Source organism: Somniosus microcephalus, unplaced genomic scaffold (assembly GCF_052327205.1).
Source record: "Somniosus microcephalus isolate GS21.2 unplaced genomic scaffold, FLI_Smic_1.0 scaffold13, whole genome shotgun sequence".
Lineage (NCBI taxonomy): Eukaryota > Metazoa > Chordata > Chondrichthyes > Squaliformes > Somniosidae > Somniosus > Somniosus microcephalus.
Window position 1 is genome coordinate 499,006 of NW_028225200.1, and position 25,168 is coordinate 524,173.

Here is a 25,168-nt window from a genome sequence, read left to right on the forward strand (position 1 = left end):
CTTGGCGTTGAGTTACGACACGGGTAGTTTTGGATCACCTCAAGTTTACGTGGGGCGGAATGTGGGAGGCCAGCCAGGAGTGTGCTGGAATAGTCGAGTCTCGAGGTAACAAAGGCCCGGGTGAGGGTTTCAGCAGCGGATGAGTTAGGCAGGGCTGGAGACGGGCCATGTTACCGAGGTGGAAATAGGCGGTCTTAGTTATGCTGCGGATATGTGTTCGGAAGCTCATTTCAGGGTCAGATACGACACCGAGGTTGCAAATAGTCTGCTTCAGCCTCAGAGAGATGTTAGGGAGAGGGATGGAGTCAGTGGCTAGGGAACAGAGTTTGTGGCAGGGACTGAACACAATTGCTTCAGTCTTCCCAATAATTAATTGGAGAAAATTTCTGCTCACCCAGAACCGGATTAGAAGATTGTGGAGGGGTCGAGAGAAGTGGTGGTGAGGTGGAGCTGGGTGTCGTCAGCGTACATGTGGAAACTGACGCTGTGTTTTCAGATGATGTCGCCAAGGGGCAGCATTTAGATGAGAAATAGGAGGGGCCCAAGGATAGATCCTTGGGGGACACCAGAGGTAACAATGCGGGAGTGGGAAGAGAAGCCGTTGCAGGTGATTCTGTGTCTACGATTAGATAGATAAGAATGGAACCAGGCGAGTGCAGTCTCACCCAGCTGGACGACGGTGGAGAGGCGTTGGAGAAGGATGGAGTGGTCAACCGTGTCAAAGGCTGCAGACAAGTCAGGAAGGACGAGGAGGGATAGTTTATCTTTGTCACAGTCACAAAGGATGTCATTTGATGAGACTTTGATGAGACTTGATTTGACTTTAGGGCCAAGTCAGTGAGGTGGATTGGGCTGTTTCTGGCCCGCTGGTTATTGTGGGCACGGCAGGACACCAGTGGGACCGGCTCTGCCCTGTTTGTTCTTTGAGGCAAAATAAGCCAAAAAAAAATCCTGCTTCCCGCCTTACCCTTTCGACGCTCCTTTTACAGGGTTTTAGAAGTGGAGCATTTACAGACAGGAAGCTCAAACCAAACAGCACCTCAAGATCTGACAGAGTTACACGTTTCCTCAGGACCTGATTCAGTCGCTCATCCAATCTGCTGGCACAGCCGTGAGTTCACACTGATGAGAGACCTTTTAAATGTTCTGAGTGTGGGAAGAGCTTCAAAATCTACAAGTACTTGAAGCGACAACAGTGGCTACACACTGGGGAGAAACTGTTCACCGGCCCCGTGTGTGGAAGGGATTAATTGCACCATCCGTGCTGCTGAGACACCAGCTTGTCCGCACCGATGAGAGACCGTTGACCTGCTCCGTGTTTTTGATGCGATTCTCTCATTCTGCCACCCTCCTAAGACACCAGCTTGTTCACAGTGATGAGAGACCGATTAAATGTTCTGACTGTGGGAAGAGATTTAAACGGTCCTAGGAGCTGAAGAGACGCCAGCTGGAGAGAGCAGGAGAGATTCTGTTCACCTGCTCCGTGTGTGGGAAGAGATTCACTCAGTCCTCAAATCTGCTGGCACACCAGCGAGTTCACACTGGGGAGAGGCCGGTGAAACATTCCGACTGTGGGAAAAGCTTTCAAATGTCCCAGGAGCTGAAGGGACACCAGCTGGAGAGAGCAGGAAAGAGACCATTCACCTGCGCCGTGTGTGGGAAGGGATTCATTCGGCCATCCCACCTACAGGCACACCAGCGAGTTCACACTGATGAGAGACCATTTAACTGTTCTTCCTGTGGGAAGAGCTTTAAAACCTCTTGGGATCTGAAGCAACACCAGCGAGTTCACTCTGATCAGAGACCATTTATATGTTCTGTCTGTGGGATGAGCTTTAAAAGCTCCAGCAATCTGAACGGACACCAGCGAGTTCACACCGGGGAGAGGCCATTCACCTGCTCCGTGTGTGGGAAGGGATTCACTCAGTCATCCCACCTGTTGGGACACCAGCGAGTTCACACTGATGAGAGACCATTTAAATGTTCTGACTGTGGGATGAGCTTTAAAACCTCTGGGGATCTGAAGGAACACCAGCGACTTCACTCCGATCAGACACCGTTTACATGTCCTGTCTGTGGGATGAGCTTTAAAAGCGCTGGGATTTTGAATGGACACCAGCGAGTTCACACTGGGGAGAGGCCATTCACCTGCTCCATGTGTGGGAAGGAATTCACTCGATCACCCCACTTGTTGAGACACCAGCGAGTTCACACTGATGAGAGGCCATTTAAATGTCCTGACTGTGGGAAGAGCTTTAAAAGCTCTGGGGATCTGATGGGACACCAGCGACTTCACACTGGGGAGAGGCCGTTCACCTGCTCTGTGTGTGGGAAGAGATTCACTCGGCCATCCCACCTACTGACACACAAGCAAGTCCACACTGGAGAGAGGCCATTCACCTGCTCTGTATGTGGGAAGGGATTCACTAAGTCCTCCAACCTGCTGATGCACCAGCGAGTTCACACTGGGGAGAGGCCATTCACCTGCTCCATGTGCGAGAAGGGATTCGCTCAGTACTCCAGCCTACTGAGACACCAGCGCGTTCACACGGTTCCAGTCACAGTCATAGAGTCATAACGGCACAGAAGGAGGTCATTTGGCCCATCGAGTCCGTGCCGGCTCTCTGTAGAGCAATCCAGTCAGTCCCATTCCCCCGCTCTATCCCCGTAGCCCTGCAAGTTTATTTCCCTCAAGTGCCTATCTAGCCTCCCCTTGAAAACATTGAGTGTCTCCGCTTCCACCACTTCCGTCGGCAGCGAGTTCCAGCTCCTCACCACTCATTGCGTAACAAAGTTTTCCTCACATCCCCCCTGTATCTCTTGCCCATAACCTTAAATCTGTGTCCCCTAGTCCTTGTACCATCAACTAGTGGGAACAGCCTTTCCCCGTCTAGCCTATCCAAACCCGTCACAATCTTGTACACCTCTATCAAATCACCCCTCAACCGCCTTTGCTTTAATGAAAACAAATCCAGCTTCTCCAACCTGTCCTTGTAGCTAAGATCCCCCATCCCCAGAACCATTCTGGTAAATCTCCTCTGCACCCTCTCAAGGGCCTTCACATCCTTCCTAAAGTTTGGTGACAAGAACTGGATGCAATACTCAAGTTGTGGCCTAACCAGCGCTTTATAAAGTTTCAGCATAACTTCTCTACTTTTGTACTCAATACCTCTATTTATGAAGCCCAAGATCCCATATGCTTTGCTAACCACTCTCTCAATATGTCCCGCCACCTTCAGGGACCTACGCACAGTAACTCCCAGGTCCCTCTGTCCCTGCACACTCTTTAAAACTGTGCCATTAAGTGTATATTGCCTCTCCCTGTTCCTTCTGCCAAAATGCATCACCTCACACTTCTCTGTATTAAATTCCATCTGCCACTTGTCTGCCCATTCTGCTAGCCTTTCTATGTCCTGTTGCAGTTGATTGGTATCATCCTCACTGCCACACCCCCAAGTTTGGTGTCATCAGCAAATTTAGAAATTCTACTCTGCATTCCAATATCCAGGTCATTTATATATATCAAAAAAATTATATAACTGCTGTGCTGATGATTCTATAGACACTGGAACAGTTCCCATGGATTGGAGGGTAGCTAATGTTACCCCACTGTTCAAAAAAGGTGGTAGAGAGAAAATGGGGACTTATAGACTGGTAAGCCTGACATCGGTAGTGGGGAAAATGCTAGAGTCCATTGTAAAAGATGTAATAGCAGAGCACTTGGAAAACAGTGACAGGATCGGACAAAGTCAACATGGATTTACAAAAGGTAAATCGTGCTTGATTAATCTACTGGAATTTTTTGAGGATGTAACTGGTAGAATAGATAAGGGAGAACCAGTGGATGTGGTGTATTTGGACTTTCAGAAGGCTTTCGATCAGGTCCCGCATAAGAGATTAGCGTGTAAAGTTAAGGCACATGGGATTGGGGGCAAGGTACTGACTTGGATAGAGAACTGGTTGGCAGACAGGAAGCAAAGAGTTGGAATAAACGGGTCTTTTTCCGAGTGGCAGGCAGTGACTAATAGGGTACCGCAGGGATCAGTGCTACGACCCCAGCTATTCACAATATATATTAATGACCTAGACGAGGGAACTAGATGTAATATCTCCAAGTTTGCAGACGACACAAAGCTGGGTGGGCATGTGTGCTGTGAGGAGGATGCTGAGAAACTCCAGTATGATTTGGACAGGTTGGGTGATTAGGCAGATGCCTGGCAGATGCAGTATAACGTGGATAAATGCGAGGTTATCCACTTTGGTGGCAAAAACAGGAAGGCAGATTATTATCTGAACGGCAATAGATTGGGAGAAGGGGAAGTGCAACGAGACCTGGGTGTCCTTGTGCACCAGTCGCTGAAGGTAAGCATGCAGGTGCAGCAGGCGGTTAAGAAGGCAAATGGTATGTTGGCCTTCGTAGCGAGAGGGTTTGAGTACAGGAACAAGGATGTCTTGCTGCAGTTGTACAGGGCCTTGGTGAGACCACACCTTGAGTATTGTGTGCAGTTTTGGTCACCTTATCTGAGAAAGGATGTTCTTGCCATGGAGGGAGTGCAGCGAAGATTCACCAGACCTGGGATGGCAGGAATGACGTATGAGGAGAGATTGGGTCGATTGGGCTTGTACTCGCTGGAGTTTAGAAGAATGAGAGGGGATCTCGTTGAAACTTATAAAATTCTAACAGGACTGGACAGACGAGATGTAGGAAGGATGTTCCCGATGGCGGGGGAGTCCAGAACCAGGGGTCACAGTCTAAGGATAAGGGGTAAGCCATTTAGGACTGAGATGAGGAGGAATTTCTTCACCCAGAGAGTGGTGAACCTGTGGAATTCTCTGCCACAGAAGGCAGTTGAGACCAAATCATCATTAAATATATTCAAGAAGGAGTTGGATATATTTCTTAAAGCTAAATGGATCAAGGGATATGGGGAGAAGGCAGGGACAGGGTACTGAGTTTGGATGATCAGCCATGATCTCATTGAATGGCGGAGCAGGCTCGAGGGGCCGAATGGCCTACTCCTGCTCCTATCTTCTATGTTTCTATGATTCCCTTCTTTTGACTGTTCTTGGTGTTACATTGGATGTACAGCACAGAATCAGGACATTCAATCCAACTTGTCCAGTGTTTATGCTCCACACCCGCCCTACTTCAATTAACCCTATCAGCATATTCTCCTATTCCTTACACAGTCATGTGGCTTCCCCTTAAATGCATCTGTACTTTAAGCCTCAACTACTCTTTGTGGTGGCGAGTTCCACATTCTCACCACTCTCTGGGTAAACAAGTTTCTCCTGAATTCCCTCCTGGATTTATTGGTGACCATCTTATACTTCGTGGATGTTAAAACCCCAATAACTGGACTGGATTTTAATATTCTGTATCAATAAATCAGCTTCGTTAGAAACACACAGTCGATTGAGTCCTTGTTTCTAAGATAAGTCGAGAGCCAATTGATGACTTGTTACAGACATTCCCTGTCCTCAATAACTGTGTCCAGGAGAGAAGCTGAGGGGCTTCTGCTACTTTCGTGGGGTGAATTTTTGTGCTCATCGAGATTCTGGATGTCATTATGGGGATAGGAACATTTTAACATTCTCAGCGCCTGGTGTCAACATCAAACACTCCTGGGGCAGGTACAGCATGAGGTAAGATACAGAGTAAAGCTCCCTCTACACTGTCCCATCAAACACTCCCAGGGCAGGAACAGCACGGGTTAGATACAGAGTAAAGCTGCCTCTACACTGTCCCATCAAACACTCCCAGGGCAGGTACAGCACGGGTTAGATACAGAGTAAAGCTCCCTCTACACTGTCCCATCAAACACTCCCAGGGCAGGTACAGCACGGGTTAGATACAGAGTAAAGCTCCCTCTACACTGTCCCGTCAAACACTCTCACGGCAGGAACAGCACGGTTTAGATACAGAGTAAAGCTCCCTCTACACTGTCCCATCAAACACTCCCAGGGCAGGTACAGCACGGGTTAGATAAGAGTAAAGCTCCCTCTACACTGTCCCATCAAACACTCCCAGGGCAGGTACAGCACGGGTTAGATACAGAGTAAAGCTCCCTCTACACTGTCCCATCAAACACTCCCAGGGCAGGTACAGCACGGGTTAGATACAGAGTAAAGCTCCCTCTGCACTGTCCCATCAAACACTCCCAGGGCAGGTACAGCACAGGTTAGATACAGAGTAAAGCTCCCTCTACGCTGTCCCATCAAACACTCCCAGGGCAGGTACAGCACGGGTTAGATACAGAGTAAAGCTCCATCTACACTGTCCCATCAAACACTCCCAGGGCAGGTACAGCACGGGTTAGATACAGAGTAAAGCTCCCTCTACGCTGTCCCATCAAACACTCCCAGGGCAGGTACAGCACGGGTTAGATACAGAGTAAAGCTCCCTCTACAATGTCCCATCAAACACTCCCAGGGCTGGTACAGCACGGGTTAGATACAGAGTGTCAGCCGTGACTCAGGTGGCAGCACTCTCTCCTCTGAGTCAGAAGGTTGTGGGTTGAAGTCCCACTCCAGAGACTGGAGTCCAAAACTCTGTGCTGTCCCTCCAGTGCAGTGCTGAGGGTGTAAAGCCCAGTGCAGAGTAAAGTTCCCTCTGCACTGCTCCACTAACAGGCCTGAGCCCCAAACTCAGAAGAGCGCCCTCTGCTGCATTCCACTTGTCTCAGCAGCGGGAGAAGCAGGCGGCGGAAGTCCCGCCCCTCGGACACCCCGATTGGTTGGAGGACCCGCCGACACCTCAGTCCTCCAAGCTCCGCCTGCTCTCTCCCTATTGGTCCGAGCTCCCGTCAGTCACTGCCGTGGAGTTGATGACGTGGCGCAGTCCGGCTCCCTGCAGAAGACAAGGGACTGCGGCCGCTCAATCCGCTCCGCGCCGGGAGGGCGCTGGGACGGTGCGGTTTGTATTTTCTTTTTATTTATCTCCCCGCCCGCGCTTCTCTCTATATAAAAAACCCCTGATAAAATTCACTTTCCGCCGGTGATCCGGACTCTCGCGGTTGCCCGGGCCTTCCCCAGAATGCGAGGCCCTGCGCAGGCGCGGTAGCGGCTCAACTTCGGGAGCGGGGCCCGGTGGCGCATGCGGGGGAGGGGGCGTGGCCTGTTCAGAGGTTGAGGATGATTGACAGTGGCCCAGGGTGTGTGCTGAGCATGCGCGGTGCGGGCCGGGCGCCTGCGGAGCAGGAGAGAGCGGGTCATGGGGCGCATGCGCGGGGTCAGCTGCAGCTTTAGAGTCACAAAGGGACCGAGTGGCTTCAAATCTCTCCCCTCCTCTTCTAATTTCCTGTAAAACTAGTTTATAAACGTCATCACTGAAAGTACATAGAAGATAGTACCCGGGCCCAGGGCCTGATTGACGGGAGCTTCTGACCAATAGGGAGCGAGCGGGGCGGGGCTGGAGGAGCGAGCCGGCGGCGGGTCCTCCAACCAATCGGGGAGCCCGAGGGGCGGGACTTGCGCCGGCTGATTGGGACAGAGGAGGCTGACGGGAGATTTAATTTAAATGAATTTAATTTCCCGCCTGCTCCAGCGGCCCACGCTGCAACGTCACGACGTCGCCGGCGTGCACTGACTGACACTGAGCTCTCCACCAATGAGCGAGGGGAGGCGGAGCCTGGAGGACCGACCGAGGGGCTTTGGTCCTCCAACCAATCGCGGCAAAGGAGGGGGCGGGACCTGGGATCGGCCCGCCGCCATTTTATAAAGCGGCCTGGTCAGAATCTGTGATCCTGGGAAAGTTTATTTTTAATGTTCCTTTCACATTTTACAGCTCAAACTAATTTTGTTTTGCAGAAGATACTTTTTATTAAAGAAAAGAAGTTCGCTTTTAAATTGAGGAAATAACAAACCCTGTGGAACAAATACTTGTGAGTAAAAATATTTCTTCTCCCTGAATTCATTTTCTTAATATTAATTTTCATAATTTTTAATGATTAATTTCAAGCACTTTCTTAAGAGAAATATGGGAGTGGTGGGGGTTCTCTTAAAGGGACAGGCACTCTCTTTTTCTATGTGATTTTCATTAAAGGGACCGTGTCCCTGTGGATGACTGTTTTTAAAGGGACAGCGTCTCCCTTTTTGTAATGTATATTTAAGAGACTGACATTTAAAGTGGGGCTAATCCCCTGCTCCCCTGAGTGCTTGGCGAGAAATCAGGTGCTGTTTGCTCTCGCCCCCTCCCAATTTTCTGCCAAGGGACAGAAAGCAGAGAGTAGTGGTGAACGGTTGCTTTTCAGACTGGAGGGAGGTAAACAGTGATGTTCCCCAGGGGTCGGTATTAGGACCAATGTTCCCTCTAATTTTTTGAGGTTCAGCATAACTTCTCTACTTTTTTACTCTATTTATGAAGCCCAAGATCCCATATAGAAAGGAACTTTTCCCCTTCGTAGAGGGGTCACTAATAAGGGGGCATAGATTCAAGGTAAGGGGCAGGAGGTTTAGAGGGGATTTGAGGAAAACCTTTTTCACCCAGAGGGTGGTTGGAATCTGGAACTCACTGCCTGAAAGGGTGGTAGAGGCAGGAACCCTCACAACATTCAAGAAGCATTTGGATGAGCACTTGAAATGCCATAGCATACAAGGCTACGGACCAAATGCTGGAAAATGGGATTAGATTAGATAGGGCTTGATGGCTGGCGTGGACGCGATGGGCCGAAGGGCCTCTTTCTGTGCTGTATAACTCTATGACTCTATAACTCCCTGGAACACTGTGTACAATTCTGGGCACCGCACCTCAGAAAGGATAACCGGCCTTGGAAGGAGTGCAGCACAGATTCACCAGAATGTTACCCGAGCTCCAAGCGTTAGATTATGAGGAGAGATTACATAAACTAGGCTTGTGTTCCCTGGAATCTAGAAGGTTAAGGAGTGATTTGAGGATTTTAGGATTTTGAAAGGAATTGGTAGAGTAGATAGAGAGAAACTTTTTCCGCCAGTGGGGGAGTCGAGGACAAGGGGACATCACCTTAAAATCAGAGCCAGGCCATTCAGGAGAGAAGTTGGGAAACACTTCTTCACACAAAGGGTGGTAGAAGTGTGGAACCCTCTCCCACAGAAAGCAGTCGATGCCAGCTCAATTAATCATTTTAAATCCCAGAGCGATAGATTCTTGCTAGACAAGGGAGCAAAGGGATATGGAGCCAAGGCAGGTGGGTGGTGTTAAGACACAGATCAGCCATGATCTCATTGAATGGCGGAACAGGCTGGAGGGGCTGAATGGCCTCCTCCTGTTCCCATGCTCCTATTTACTCTGTCAAAACCCTTCCTGTTTTGAACACCTCTATTAAATCTCTGCTGCACCTTCTCTGCTCCAAGGAGAACAATCCCAGCTTCTCCAGTCTCTCCACGTAACTGAAATCCTCTGTGTATTTGTCGTGGCGCAGCAGGCTATAGCAAACAGCTTTCTTAAGAACATAAGAAATAGGAGCAGGAGCAGGCCATTCGGCCCTTCGAGCCTGCTCCGCCATTCAGTAACATCATGGCTGATCTTCTACCTCATCTCCACCTTCCCGCCCGATCCCCATATCCCTTGATTCCCCATGAGTCCAAAAATCTATCTGTCTCAGCCTTGATTATACTCAATGTCTGAGCCTCCACAGCCCTCTGGGGCAGAGAATTCCAAAGATTCACCACCTCTGAGTGAAGAAATTTCTTCTCATCTCAGTCCTAAATGGCCGACCCCTTATTCTGAGACTGTGACCCCTGGTTCTAGACTCCCCAGCCAGGGGAAACAGTCTCCCAGCATCTACCCTGTCAAGCCCTGTAAGAATTGTAGATGTTTCAGTGACATCACCTCTCATTCTTCAAAATTCCTGGGAATATAGGCCCAGTCTCCTCAATCTCTCCTCATAGGACAATCCCCCCATCCCAGGAATCAGTCTGGTGAACCTTTGTTGCACTCCCTCTAAGGCAAGTATATCCTTCCTTAGGTAAGGAGACCAAAACTGTACACAATACTCCAGGTGTGGTCTCACCAAGGCCCTGTATAATTGAGGTAAGACTTCTTCACTCTTATACTCCAATCCTTTTGTAATAAAGACTAACGTACCACTTGCTTTCCTAATTGCTTGCTGCACCTGCGTGTTAACTTTCAGTACCTCGTGTACAAGGACACCCAGGTCCCTCTGAACACCAACATTTCCCAATCTCTCACCATTTAAAAAATACTCTGCTTTTTCTATTTTTCCTACCAAAGAGGGTTGGAGTATAAAAGCAGGGAAGTCCTGCTACAACTGTACAGGGTATTGGTGAGACCACACCTGGAGTACTGCGTACAGTTTTGGTCTCCGTATTTAAGGAAGGATATACTTACAATGGAGGCAGTTCAGAGACGATTCACTAGGTTAATTCCAGAGATGAGGGGGTTGACGTATGAGGAAAGGTTGAGCAAGCTGGGCCGATACTCATTGGAATTTAGAAGAATGAGAGGTGATCTTATTGAAACATATAAGATACTGAGGGGGCTCGACAAGGTAGATGCAGAGAGGATGTTTCCCCTCGTGGGGAAATCTAGAACTCGGGGGCACAGTTTCAGAATAAAGGGTCGCCCTTTTAGAACTGAGATGAGGAGGAATTTCTTCTCTCCGAGGGTCGTAAATCTGTGGGATTCTCTGCCCCAGAGAGCTGTGGAGGCTGAGTCATTAAATACATTTAAGGTGGAGATAGACAGATTTTGGCAAGATAAGGGAGTGAAGGGTTATGGGGAGCGGGCGGGGAAGTGGCTTTGAGCCCAAGATCAGCCATGATCTTATTGAATGGCGGAGCAGGCTCGAGGGGCCAAGTGGCCTATTCCTGCTCCTATTTCTTCTGTTCAAAGCGGATAACTTCACACTTCTCCACATTATATTCCATCTGCCATGTCCTTGCCCATTCACTGAACCTGTCTATATTCCTTTGCAGCCTCTTTGTGTCCTCCTCACAACTTATTTTCCCACCGAGCTTTGTATCGTCAGCAAACTTGGACACATTGCACTCGGTCCCCTCATCTAAGTCATTGATGGAGATTGTGAATAGCTGAGGCCCCAGCACTGATCCTTGCGGGACCCCACTAGTTACAGCCTGCCAGCCCGAAAATGAGCTGTTTATTCCTGCTCTCTGTTTTCTGACCGTTAACCAGTCCTCAATCCATGCTAATATTACCCCCAATCCCATGAGCCCTAATTTAGTGTGACAGCACCCTGGGAGGAAAGGGCACCTGCTCCTGATCGCCACCCACTTAACTTGACAAGGTCGGACTGTCTACACCACAACTCCAGATATCCACAGCCATGCCTCAGCTGTCCAGAGCCTTGCTCAGGCCCCATCCGGAGGACTGCCTTCAGTTTCAGGCACCGCACCTCAGAAAGGGACGCACTGGCCTCGGAGGGGGTGCAGGGCCGATTCACCAGGAGGACACCGGGGCTGAGAAGGTCTCATTATGGGGACGGAACCATCGAATGAAACAGCACAGAAGGAGGCCATTCGGCCCACCGTGCCTGTGCCGGCTCTTTGGTCGAGCTCTCCGATTAGTCCCACTCCCCCCTGCTCTTTCCCCCTCGCCCTGTAAATGTCTCCCCTTCAAGTATTTACCCACTTCTTTTTTGAAAGTTACTATTGAATCTGCTTCCACCGCCCTTCCAGGCAGCGCGTTCCAGATCATAACTGGCTGTGTTTAAAATCGGTTTCCTCATGTCGCCTCTGGTTCTTGTGCCTGAAATCTGTGTCCTCTGGTTACCGACCCTCCAGCCACTGGAAACAGTTTCTCCGTATTTACTTGATCCAAACCCTTCATGGTTTTGACCCCCTCGATCAGATCTCCCCTTAACCTTAGCCGGGCAGGTGGAAGGGGTATCAGTGGGAGAGCATTGTGGGGGTAGTGATCATAAAAACATAGAAACATAGAAGATAGGAACAGGAGTCGGCCATTCAGCCCTTTAATGAGATCATGGCTGATCATCCAAATTCAGTCCCCTGTCCCTGCCTTCTCCCCATACCCCTTGATCCCTTTAGCCTTAAGAAATATATCCAACTCCTTCTTGAATAGCCATGATCGCATTGAATGGCGGAGCAGGCTCGAGGGGCCGAATGGCCGACTCCTGCTCCTATCCTCTATGTTTCTATGTTTCTAAAATAGGCTTTGCTGACTCGGCAAACCTTATTTGCTTTGCTGTTTTTTGGCTGACTAAGTAAAAGTGTTTTTTTGGCTGCATGCAGGTATTTAATTGAGTTAGTTCAGGCTTGCTGTCAGTCCTGGCCCTGGTCCCGCCCCTTCCTGCACCTCATTGGCTGACACCGCTGTCAATCGACACCACGAGGGGGAAGGGAGGGTGATTGACAGGTGACGATTGATAGAAGCGCCTGCCCGCGCTGTGATTGGTGCAGGGGAAGGCAAGTGGGCGTGTCCGACCCACGTGGGGGAGACAAAGGCTGGCTGGAACGCATGCGCAGCCCGCCTCGCACCATTGGGACGCTTTTCAAATATTTTATTTGCGAAACAAATTGAAAACACTCATTAATTCCCCCAACCTCCTCCCCTCTAAAGTGCGATTATTATTATTCTTGTTTTTCCTCATTTGTGTGGGGTGTCTTTTTTTTACCTTGCGGTGGCGTGCGCCGATCCAACCGACCCCTGGGCGTTGCGTGCTGGCGTCAGCGCGTAGTCGGAGGGTGGTGATTGACGCGAGGCGCCCGCCAATCAGGAGCGCGGAAAACGCTGGGAGGACCGGGCGGGCTGACGGTCCTCCAACCAATGGCGGCGCGGGCGGGACCTCGGTGGGCTGCAGGCCGCTTTCCTGTTTTCATTGTCTGCAGGAGCTGTTAAAGGGAAGGGGAGGAGGGGGTGGAAAAAACCTAGCTTGTGAGTGTTTATTCCTTTACATTACCTTTTATTGCAAGGCTATTCATCAACTGTATTCATTTAAAAATAAGTGAACCTTTTCTCTTTTTGACTTTTATCCAGAACAAAGGGCCCTGGTGCTGTGAACATTTTGGTGGGCAGCCACTTTTAAAGGGACAAAGACCAGCATTCTTCCTCCTCTCTCTCTCTCTTGTGAGTATTTGTGGTGGGTGAGAGGGTGGGGTGTTGAGTCAAAGGGGACTGCGGTCTCTTTTCAACAAAAACCAATTGCTTGGCCATTTAAAGGGGAATGGGTGCCCCCCAGGTATTTAAAGGGGCAGTGCCTCTCTCTGTATCATGGAAGAGCAGGGAGGTTCTGCTTGAACTGTACAAAACACCAGTTTAGGCCACCGCGTGCAGTTCTGGTCGTCCCCATTGCAGGAAAGATGTGACTGTGCTCGAGATGGGAGATTTACGAGGATGTTGCTAGGACTGTTGAATTTTAGCTATAAGGAGAGATTGGATAGGCTGGGGTTGTTTTCTTTGGAACAGAGGAGGCTGAGGGGAGACCTGATTGAGGTGTATAAAATTATGAGGGGCCGAGATAAAGTGGATAGGAAGGACCTATTTCCCTTAGCAGAGGGGTCAATAACCAGGGGGCATAGATTTAAAGTAATTGGTCGGAGGTTTAGAGGGGAGATGAGGGGAACTTTCTTCACCCAGAGTGTGGTGGGAGTCTGGAACTCACTGCCTGAAAGGGTGGTAGAGGCAGAAACTCTCTTCACATTTAAAAAGTACTTGGATATGCCCTTGTAGTGCCGTAACCTACAAGGCTACGGACCAAGTGCTGGAAAGTGGGATTAAGGAGGATAGCTTTGTCAGCCGGCACGGACAAGATGGGCCAAATGGCGGCCTCCTGTGCTGTAAATTTCTACGATTCTATGAATTGTAGTTAAAGGGACAGACACCCCACAAACTCTGTTCCCTAGCCACTGACTCCATCCCTCTCCCTAACATTTGTCTGAGGCTGAACCAGACTGTTCGCAACCTTGGTGTCATATTTGACCCTGAAATGAGCTTCCGACCACATATCCGCAGCATAACAAAGACTTGAAACATAGAAGATAGGAGCAGGAGTAGGCCATTCGGCCCCTCGAGCCTGCTCCGCCATTCAATGCGATCATGGCTGATCATCCAAATTCAGTACCCTGTCCCTGCCTTCTCCCCATATCCCTTGATCCCTTTAGCCTTAAGAAATATATCCAACTTCTTCTTGAATATATTTAATGTATTGGCCTCTACTGCCTTCTGTGTTAGAGAATTCCACAGGTTCACCACTCTCTGGGTGAAGAAATTCCTCCTCATTTCTGTCCTAAAAGGCCTACCCCTTATCCTTAGAGTGTGACCTCTGGTTCTGGACTCCCCGACCATCGGGAACATCCTCCCTGCATCTAGTCTGTCCAGTCAGTTTCAATGAGATCCCCTCTCATTCTTCTAAACTCCAGCAAGTACAAGGCCAATCGTCCCAATCTCTCCTCATACGTCATTCCTGCCATCCCAGGTATCAGCCTGGTGAATCTTCGCTGAACTCCTTCCATGGCAAGAATATCCTTCCTCAAATAAGGCGACCAAAATTGCACACAATACTCAAAATGTGGTCTCACCAAGGCCCTGTACAACTGCAGCAAGACAGCCTTGTTCCTGTACTCAAACCCTCTCTCTATGAAGGCCAACATACCATTTGCCTTCTTAACCGCCTGCTGCACCTGCATGCTTACCTTCAGCGACTGGTGCACAAGGACACCCAGGTCTCGTTGCACTTCCCCTTCTCCCAATCTATTGCCATTCAGATAATAATCTGCCTTCCTGTTTTTGCCACCAAAGTAGATAACCTCACATTTATTAACGTTATATTGCATCTGCCATGCTTCTGCCCAATCACCCAACCTGTCCAAATCATCCTGTAGTTTCTCGGCATCCTCCTCACAGCAGACATGCCCACTCAGCTTTGTGTCATCTGCAAATTTGGAGATATTACATGTAGTTCCCTTGTCTAGATCATTAATATATATTGTGAATAGCTGGGGTCCAAGGACCAATCCCTGCAGTACCCCACTGGTCACTGCCTGCCACTCGGAAAAAGACCCGTTTATTCCAACTCTTTGCTTTCTATCTGCCAACCAGTTCTCTATCCAAGTCAATACCTTGCCCCCAAACCCATGTGCCTTAACTTTACATGCTAATCTCTTATGCGGGACCTTATCGAAAGCCTTCTGTAAGTCCAAATACACCACATCCACTGGTTCTCCCTTATCTATTTTACCAGTTACGTCCTCAAAAAATTCCAGTAGATTAGTCAAGCATGATTTACCTTTTGTAAATCCATGTTAACTTTGTACAATCCTGTCACTGTTTTCCAAGTGCTCTGCTATTACATCTTTTATAATAGACTCTAGCATTTTCCCCACTACCGATGTCAGGCTTACTGGTCTGTAATTCCCCGTTTTCTCTCTACCACCTTTTTTGAATAGTGGGGTAACATTAGCTACCCTCCAATCCATGGGTACTGTTCCAGATTCCATCGAATGTTGGAAGATGACCAGCAATGCATCTACTATTTCTAGGCCACTTCCTTAAGTACCCTAGGATGTAGATTATCAGGCCCTGGGGATTTATCGGCCTTCAATCCCATCAATTTCCCTAACACCATTTCCCTACAAATACTGATTTCTTTCAGTTCCACCCTTTCATCAGACCCTATGTTCCCCGACATCTCTGGGAGGTTATTTGTGTCCTCCTTTGTGAAGACAGGACCAAAATATGTATTTAATTGGTCCTTCATTTCTTTGTTCCCCATTATAAATTCCCCTGATTCTGACTGCAAGGGACCTACGCTTGACTTCACCAATCTTTTTCTCTTCACATATCTATATAAAAGATTTTACAGTCAGTTTTTATGTTCCCAGCAAGCTTACTCTCATATTCTATTTTCCCCTTTTTAATTAATCCCTTTGTCCTCCTTTGTTGAATCCTAAACTGCTCCCAATCCTTTGGATTACTGCTTCTTCTGGCCAAATTATATGTCCTCTCCTTGGCTCTTATGCTATCCCTAATTTCCCTTGTTAGCCATGGTTAAGTCACCTTTTTTGTTTTATTTTTATGCCAAACTGGGATGAACAAATTCTGTAGTTCATCCATGCGGTCTTTGAATGTTTGCCATTGCCTATCCACCGTCAACCCTTTGAGTGACATTCTCCAATCAATCCTACTCAACTCACACCTCAGACCATCGTAGTTTCCATTATTTAAATTCAGGACCCTAGTCTCTGAGTCAACTACTTCATTCTCCATCTTAATGAAGAATTCGATCATATTATGATCGCTCCGACCCAAGGGGCCTCGTACAACAAGATTGCTAATTAATCCTTTCTCGTTACATAATACCCAGTCTAAGATGGCCTGATCTCTGGTTGGTTCCTTGACATATTGGTCCAGGAAACCATCCCGTAAACACTCCAGGAATTCCTCCTCCACAGTATTGTTACTAATTTGGTTAGCCCAATCTATATGTAGGTTAAAGTCACCCATGATGACTGCTGTGCCCTTTTTGCATGCTTCTCTAATTTCCCTTTTAATGCCATCCCCAACCTCCGCCTTACTGTTTGGAGGTCTATATACCACTCCCACTAACGTTTTCTGCCCCTTAGTATTTCTCAGTTCTACCCATACAGGTTCCACATCATCAGAGCTAATATCCTTCCTTACAATTGTGTTAATCCCTTCTTTAACCAGTAATGCTACCCCACCTCCCTTTCCTTTTTGCCTATCTTTCCTGAATATTGAATACCCCTGGATGTTGAGTTCCCAGCCTTGGCCACCCTGTAGCCATGTTTCCGTAATCCCAATCAAAACATGTTCGTTTTGAATGCTCCTCGCATTAAGACACAAAGCCTTCAGGCTTGTTTTTTTAACGCTCTTAGACCTATTAGAATTATTGTTTACTGTGGTCATGTTTGTTTTTCTCCTTCCAATCTTTTGCTTTTATCCTTGTTTCCCTTTCCTCTGTCCCCCTGCTCAGGTTCCCGTCCCCCTGATCAGGTTCCCAAACCCCTGCCATTTTAGTTTAAACCCTCCTCCAGAGCTCTAGCAAACACTCCCCCTAGGACATCGGTCCCGGCCCTGCCCAGGTGCAAACCGTCCGGTTTGAACTGGTCCCACCTCCCCCAGAACCGGTTCCAATGTCCCAGGAATTTGAATCCCTCCCCTGGCACCATTCCTCTAGCCACGTATTCATCTGAGATATTCTTCTATTTCTACTCTGACTAGCACGTGGCACTGGTAGCAATCCTGAGATTACTACCTTTGAGGTCCTATTTTTTAATTTACCTCCTAACTCCCTATGTTCAGCTTTTAGGATCTCATCCCGTTTTTTACCTATATCGTTGGTACCTATATGCACCACGACAACTGGCTGTTCACCCTCCCCTTCCAAGATGTTCTGCAGCCGCTCTGAAACATCCTTGACCCTTGCACCAGGGAGGCAACACACCATCCTGGAGTCTCGTTTGCGGCCGCAGCAACGCATATTTATTCCCCTTACAATAGAATCCCCTATTACTATAGCTCTCCCCCTCTTTTCCTCCCATCCTGTGCAGCAGAGCCACCCCTGGTGCCAGGAAGTTGGCTGCTGCTGCCTTCCTCTGGTAAGCCATCCCCCCCATCAGTATCCAAAGCGGTATATCTGTTTGAGAGGGGGATGGCCACAGGGGACCCCTGCAATACGTGCCTGCACCTAGTACTCTGCCTGTTGGTCACCCATTCCCTTTCTACCTGTGCCACCATTACCTGCGGTGTGACCAACTGATTAAATGTGCTATTCACGATGTCCTCAGCATCGCAAATGGTCCAGTATGTGTCCAATCGCTGCTCCAGCACCGCAATGCGGTCTGCCAGTAGCTGCAACTGGATACACTTCCTGCGCACATGGTTGTCAGGGACACAGGAAGTGTCCCTGAGTTCCCACATAGCGCAGGAGGAGCATACCACGGGGCCCGGCTGTCCTGCCATGACTTACCCTTTAATTAATTGCAATTAAATTAAATCAAATCAATCCCACCAATTACACTACAGATAAATGGTATATTTAAGGGCCCTGGTTTACAAACAGTCCCCGCTACACTACAGAGACTTTAGAAACTATAAACCACAGAGTTAAAGTTTAAAAAAGAGAGAAATACTCACCAACCAATCACTTACATGCTTTCTAGTGATGTCACACTTCGATTACTTTTTACTTCTCTGCTTCCCTCTGAGTTCGGAGATCGGTAAACCTCCCTGGTCTCTGGGGGCCTTTTAATGTCTCGCCGCTCGCGTTTCCCGCCGCCGCTCGTGCCGCACTGAGGCCTACCTCCCTCGGCCTTAAGCTCTGGAATTCCCTCCCTAAACCTCTCCGCCTCTCTTTGCTGCTTAAAGACACTCCTTCAAACCGGTTTCTCTGACCCAGCTTTTGGTGATTTGCCGAATATCTCCTTATGTGTCTCGGGGTCAGATTGTGTTTGCTAACACTCCTGTGAGGTGCCTTGGAACATTTGACTCAGTTACATGCGTGAGATAAATTGTGATTTTTAGTTTTATTAACTGTCATTCAAGTTTCACCCCCTCGATTGTAAAGGGCAGGTAGGCACTGGGATACAGTTCCACAGTCACTGGTTGCAGTGATTGTTGGCCACCTATTCAACCTTGGGGGGCATCACCCACGAAATCAAGCCCCCTTTGCAGACCCGGCCTTTGCTGCTGGGGGTGACTGGACAGTGATCGGTACCTGGTGCCCAGGGCACTGAAAGAAAGAATGAAAGAAAGACTTGCATTTATATAGCGCCCTTCACGACCACTGGACATCTCCAAAGCGCTTTACAGCCAATGAAGGTACTTTCGGAGTGTCGTAATATGGGAAACGCGGCAGCCAATTCCCGCAAACAGTAATGTGATCATGTTTTTGTTATGTTGGTTGAGGGATAAATATTGGCCAGGACACTGGGGAGAACTCCCCCTGCTCTTCTTCGAAATAGTGTCATGGGACCTTTTACGTCCACCTGAGAGAACGGACGGGGCCTCGGTTTAACATCTCATCCGAAAGACGGCACCTCCGACAGTACAGCACTCCCTCAGTACTGCACTGGAGTGTCAGCCTAGCTTTATGTGCTCGAGTCTCTGGAGTGGGACTTGAACCCACAACCTTCTGACTCAGAGGCGAGTGAGCTGTCCACTGAGCCACAGCGGACACTGAGACTGACTTCAGTCTCCCCAGAGCTTTATGTGCTCGAGTCTCTGGAGTGAGACTTTGAACCCATAACCTTCTGACCCAGAGGTGAGTGAGCTCCCCACTGAGTCACAGCAGACACTGAGGCTGACTGCAGTCTCCCCAACTGCATCCCAGGCCCGGATCATCTGAGCACCCCCACTGTGTGCAGCTGGAATGTGCAACCTATCCTGGTCTGCACTGGGGAGCGGGGGAAAGGGAGGTCAAGGGTCAGCACAGAATGTCAGTCAACCTTGACCCCCCCCCCCCCCCAGCCTCCCGCACTCAGAAGAACCAAGTGGCGATGACTGCAGCAACTCGCCAAGGCTTCTTCGGCAGCACCTCCCAAACCCACGACCTCTTCCACCGAGAAGGACAAGGGCAGCAGGCGCATGGGAACACCACCACCTCCAAGCTCCCCTCCAAGTCACACACCATCCTGACTTAGAAGTATATCGGCCGATCCTTCATCGTCGCTGGGTCAAAATCCTGGAACTCCCTCCCTAACAGCACTGTGGGAGTACCTTCACCACACGGACTGCAGCGGTTCAAGGAGGTGGCTCACCACCACCTTCTCAAGGGCAATTAGAGATGGGCAATAAATGCTGGCCTTGCCAGCGACACCCACATCCCAAAAACGAATTTAAAATAATCTCCTCTGCGCCCTCTCGAGTGCAATCACACCCTTCCTGTAATGTGGTGACCAGAACTGCACGCAGTATTCTAGCTGCGGCCTAACTAGTGTTTTATACAGTTCAAGCATAACCTCCCTGCTCTTATATTCTATGCCTCGGCTAATAAAGGCAAGTATCCCGTGTGCCGCCTTAACCACCTTATCTACCTGTCCTGCTACCTTCAGGGATCTGTGGACATGCACTCCAAGGTCCCTCTGATCCTCTGCACTTCTCAGTGTCCTACCATTTATAGTGTATTCCCTTGCCTTGTTAGCCCTCCCCAAATGCATCACCTCACACTTCTCCAGATTGAATTCCATTTGCCACTGTTCTGCCCACCTGACCAGCCCATTGATATCTTCCTGCAGTCTGCAGCTTTCTTCTTCATCAACCACACGGCCAACTTTTGCATCATCTGCAAACTTCTTAATCATACTTCCTACATTCCAGTCCAAATCATTGATATGGACCAATCAGCAGAACACGTTCTATTGACGTTATGACATCAAGACGTCCCAGTTCGCGTCACCCGCCCACTGCTCCCGCGATCTCTCTCCCTATTGGTCAGCGGACACGTCAATCACGCCCGCTGCCCGTGGTCACGTGCCCCTGAGGCGCTCTCCGGCTCCGCCCAAGTGAAGTCGCTCCATTCGGTGCCTGCGGAGCCCTCAGACTCTCAGGCTTGGATTCCCCTTTATTCTCTCCCCTCCTCTGATCTCAATCGGATCTGGGGGAAAACTCACTTTCCCTCACTGATTGCGGCTCTTCACCAACACCGACTTTACAAAGAAAGCCCCGCGCGGCAGCCTGGAGCTCGGGCCCAGTGCGCAGGCACGGGGGAGGATGATTGACAGGGGCCCAGGGTGTGTGCTGAGCATGTGCGGTGCGGGCCGGGCGCCTGTGGAGCAGGAGAGGGCGGGGCCATGGGGCGCTGCGTGGTGTCAGCCACAACTCAGCGCGGCGGCCGGAGCGCTTTCTGGAGCACGGGGGCTTGCGGGGATTGCAGCCGCCATTACTGTTGATCCTTTCAACCAACCTGTGCAGCAGCTGGGGCCTGAAAATCAGCTTCACTGCCCCTGGGTTGGGAAAGGGCGACATGAGACAACATTCTCCCGCTTACCTCTTTCTAAACTCCTTTTACAGGGTTTTAGAAGTGGAGCATTTACAGGCAGGAAACTCAGACCAAACATCACGTCAAGATCTGACAGAGTCGCTCAATTTATCAGGACTTGAATATCATCGGCCTTTGCACATGGAAGACGAGAGCAGGGATCACAGCGCAGACAAACCGCACACGTGTTCCGTGTGTGGACTCGCCTTCAGCCGATCGCCTGACCTGGCGAGACACGTGCACCGTCACACCGGGGAGAAACCGGGTAAAGGTGGGGATGGTGGGAATGGATTCAGTTCCCCGTCTATGTCAGAAGTTCATCCGCACAGTCAACCCGGGGACAGTCCATTCACCTGCTCCGTGTGTGGGAAGGGATTCACTCAGTCCTCCACTCTGCTCGAACACCAGCGAGTTCACACTGGGAAGAGGCCGTTCACCTGCTCTGTGTGTGGGATGCGATTCATATGCTCATCCAAACTGCTGAGACACCAACGAGTTCACGCTAATGAAAGGCCTTTCACCTGCTCCGTGTGTGGGAAGGGATTCACTCAGTCATTCAACCTGTTGGCACACGAGCGAGTTCACACTGGAGAGAGACCGTTCACCTGCTCCGTGTGTGGGAAGGGATTCACTCAGTCCTCAACTCTGCTCGAACACCAGCGAGTTCACACTGGGGAGAGGCCATTCACCTGCTCCGTGTGTGGGATGCGATTCACCTGCTCATCCAACCTGCTGAGACACCAACGAGTTCACACTAATGAAAGGCCTTTCATCTGCTCCGTGTGTGGGAAGGGATTCACTCAGTCATCCCACCTGTTGGCACACGGACAAGTTCACACTGGAGAGAGGCCGTTTAAATGTTCTGACTGTGGGAAGAGGTTTAAAAGGTCCGGAGATCTGAAGGGACACCAGCGTACTCACACTGGGGAGAAGCTGTTCACCTGCTCCGTGTGTGGGAAGGGATTCACTAAGTCATCCAACCTGTTAGCACACGGGCAAGTTCACACTGGGGAGAGGCCGTTCACCTGCTCCGTGTGTGGGAAGGGATTCACTAAGTCATCCAACCTGTTAGCACACGGGCAAGTTCACACTGGAGAGAGGCCATTTAAATGTTCTGACTGTGGGAAGAGGTTTGAAAGCTCCAGCAATTTGACGGCACACCAGCGAGTTCACACTGGGGAGAGACCATTTAAATGTTCTGACTGTGGGAAGAGGTTTAAAAGGTCCGGAGATCTGAAGGGACACCAGCGTACTCACACTGGGGAGAAGCTGTTCACCTGCTCCGTGTGTGGGAAGGGATTCACTCGTTCACCCTACCTGCTGGCACACCAGCGAGTTCATGACTGATGAGAGACCATGTAAATGTTCTGACTGTGGTAAGAGCTTTAAATGGCCGAAGGATCTGAAGAGACACCAGCGAGCTCACATTGTTCTGTAGCGCAGGGCCCTGCGGACAGCTGGGGTGACATGAACATGGAATGGATGAATGCTTTATAAATTCTTGTACTGCTGTTTAATCTTTAAGACTGTTGTGCTGATGATTCCCTTGATTTGACTGTTCATGGTGTTACATAGAATGTACAGCACAGAAACAGGCCATTCGGCCCAACTGGTCCATGCCAGTGTTTATGCCCCACACCCACCCTACTTCAATTAACCCGATTAACATCTCCCATTCCTTTCTCCCTCATGTGGCTTCCCCATAAATGCATCTGTGCTGTTCACCTCAACCACTCCCTGTGGTAGCAAGTTCCCCATTCTCACCATTCTCTGGGTAAAGACATTGCTCCTGAATTCCCTACGTAATCTATCAGAGACTATTTTATATTGATGGCCCCATAAATATGATGAGATTCTGTTAAGCTGACCCATATGCTGTTGTACTTTGTCTTTGACCCCTACGTAAACGTGAGGTCATCCAAAACTTGGCTGCCCGTGTCCTAACTCGCGTCAAGTCCCGTTCACCCATCACCCCTGTGCTCGCTGACCTACATTGGCTCCCGGTTCAGCAATGCCTCGATTTCAAAATTCTCATCCTTGTTTTCAAATCCCTCCATGGCCTCGCCCCTCCCTTTCTCTGTAATCTCCTCCAGCCCCACAACCATCCAAGATATCTGTGCTCTTCCAATTCTGGCCTCTTGTGCATCCCTGATTTTAATCGCTCCACCACTGGTGGCCGTGCCTTCTGTTGCCTAGGCCCTAAGCTCTGGAATTCCCTGCCTAAACCTGCCCAGCTCGCTACCTCTCTTTCATAAGAACATAAGAAATAGGAGCAGGAGTGGGCCATACGGCCCCTCGAGCCTGCTCCACCATTCAATAAGATCATGGCTGATCATCGACCTCAACTCCACTTTCCCGCCCGATCTCCATATCCCTTGATTCCCCCAGAGTCCAAGGATCTATCGATCTCAGCCTTGAATATACTCAACGACTCAACTTTCCCCCTTTAAGACGCTCCTTAAAACCTACCTCTTCGACCAAGCTTTTGGTCACCTGCCCTAATTTATCCTTATGTGGATCGGTGTCAAGTTTTTTGACTCAAAATACTCCTGTGCAGCGCTTTGGGACATTTTACTATATTAAAGGTGCTATATAAATACAAGTTGTTGTTGTTCTGATGAATGAAACATTACTGAGCCCCTGTACCCGTGTTATGGGATGAAGTGCCAGACAAGTAAAGGCACAACGTCTGGGTGTGAATCTAATAATAACCTCACGGACCGTATAGGTGTGATAACCAGACGGGCTTGTGGTTATAGTCTGGTCACAGATGGACTAAATTCCCTGAATTAGCAGGAGTTCAGGAGGCGGTCAACAGACGGGTCCAAACAATCCCATTTCCTGAGCTGTAACCAAGCTTGTGTATAAGAACAGGCCACTTAAGCCATTGTCAGTTGGAACAGACTCGAGAAGATCGCGCGCGAATCCACTGTACTTCTATTCTCCAGATTGAGGGAATTATCACCCGATCTGTGTTATGCAGCGCTCTTAATAAATCCTGGAGAGACAATTTGTGTTCTTGTGAGCTTGATTATCTGGTGTCCGAAACCCTGGGACTCCCGATCATTAGAGTCAACCTCAGTGTGTGGAAAGGGATTCCCTGGTGTATCCCACCTGCTGACACACCAGAGTGTCCACAGTGTGACTGCGGTGGGTCGATTCCACTGTTTCCGATGCCTTCAATCACATCCAGGACTGAACCATGTTAATTCAGGCAACTGGGGCTTGTTAATGTTAAGAGCCTCCAATAACTGGGCTGGATTTAAAGATTATTCCCTGTTCTCTCCGTACTAGTGAGCAGAGAGAAGCTGATGTTATAGAATCATAGAGCACAGTGGGATGCCTTTCGGCCCATCGTTCTGGTGCTGGCTCTCTGAAAGAGCGATGCAATTAGTCCCACTGCCCTGCTCTTTCCCCACAGCCCTGCAAATTTCTGCCTTTAGTATTTATCCAATTCCCTTTTGAAAGTTACTATTGAATCTGCTTCCACCTCCCATTCAGGCAGTGCATTCCAGATCATCACAATTCGCTGTGTAAAAAAAAAAAGTCTCATTTCCTCTCTAGATTCTTTTGCCAATTATCTGAAATCTGTGTCCTCTCGTTACCGACCCTCCTGCCAGTGACAACAGCTTCTCCTTGTTTGCTCGATCAAAGCCCCTCATAATTTTGAGCACCTCGATCACAGCTCCACTTAACCGTCTCTGCTCCAAGTTATATTGCCATTGTTTTGTGAATTGTTGCTGTGATCGAGGTGCTGGATGTCCGTGCCTGGGGAATGGGACATTCTATCCTCGTGAGCACCGAGTGTCAGCATCCAGCAATCTCTGGTCAGGGACTGTCTTTTTAAACTGCCTCACCTCAGCTTTTTGACTCCCTGATTTCATTATTAAACAATTCAGAGTTTTTGCAGACTGACCAAGGCTGAACAGATAAATGTGAGGTATTACATTTTGGTAGGAAGAATGGGGAGGTCACTTATCACTTGGAGGGTGCGAGTCGAGGTGGGGTAGAGGAACAAAGGGATCTCGGAGTACAAATACACAAATCACTAAAAGTTGTGACACAGGTTATCAAGGCCATAAAAAAGCAAACCAAGCACTATGGTTTATTTCTAGAGGGATAGAATTGAAAAGTAGTGAAGTTATGCTAAACCTGTATCGAACCTTGGTCAGACCACACTTAGAGTACTGCGTACAGTTCTGGTCGCCATATTATAAAAAGGATATAGAGGCACTGGAGAGGGTGCAGAGAAGATT

At 49.2% G+C, this 25,168-nt stretch overlaps 1 protein-coding gene and 1 pseudogene across 1 annotated transcript; one reads left to right on the plus strand and one right to left on the minus strand.

Moving 5' to 3' along the window:
- LOC147083937 (uncharacterized) overlaps positions 1 to 25,168 on the minus strand; it is a 455,464-nt pseudogene that overhangs the window by 94,641 nt on the left and 335,655 nt on the right.
- On the plus strand, positions 1,008 to 23,895 carry LOC147083938 (uncharacterized). The gene is made up of 2 exons (XM_085980008.1): positions 1,008 to 2,575; positions 20,952 to 23,895. The coding sequence occupies exons 1-2, from the start codon at positions 1,589 to 1,591 to the stop codon at positions 22,257 to 22,259; spliced, it is 2,295 nt and encodes a 764-aa protein (XP_085836134.1). The 5' UTR covers positions 1,008 to 1,588; the 3' UTR covers positions 22,260 to 23,895.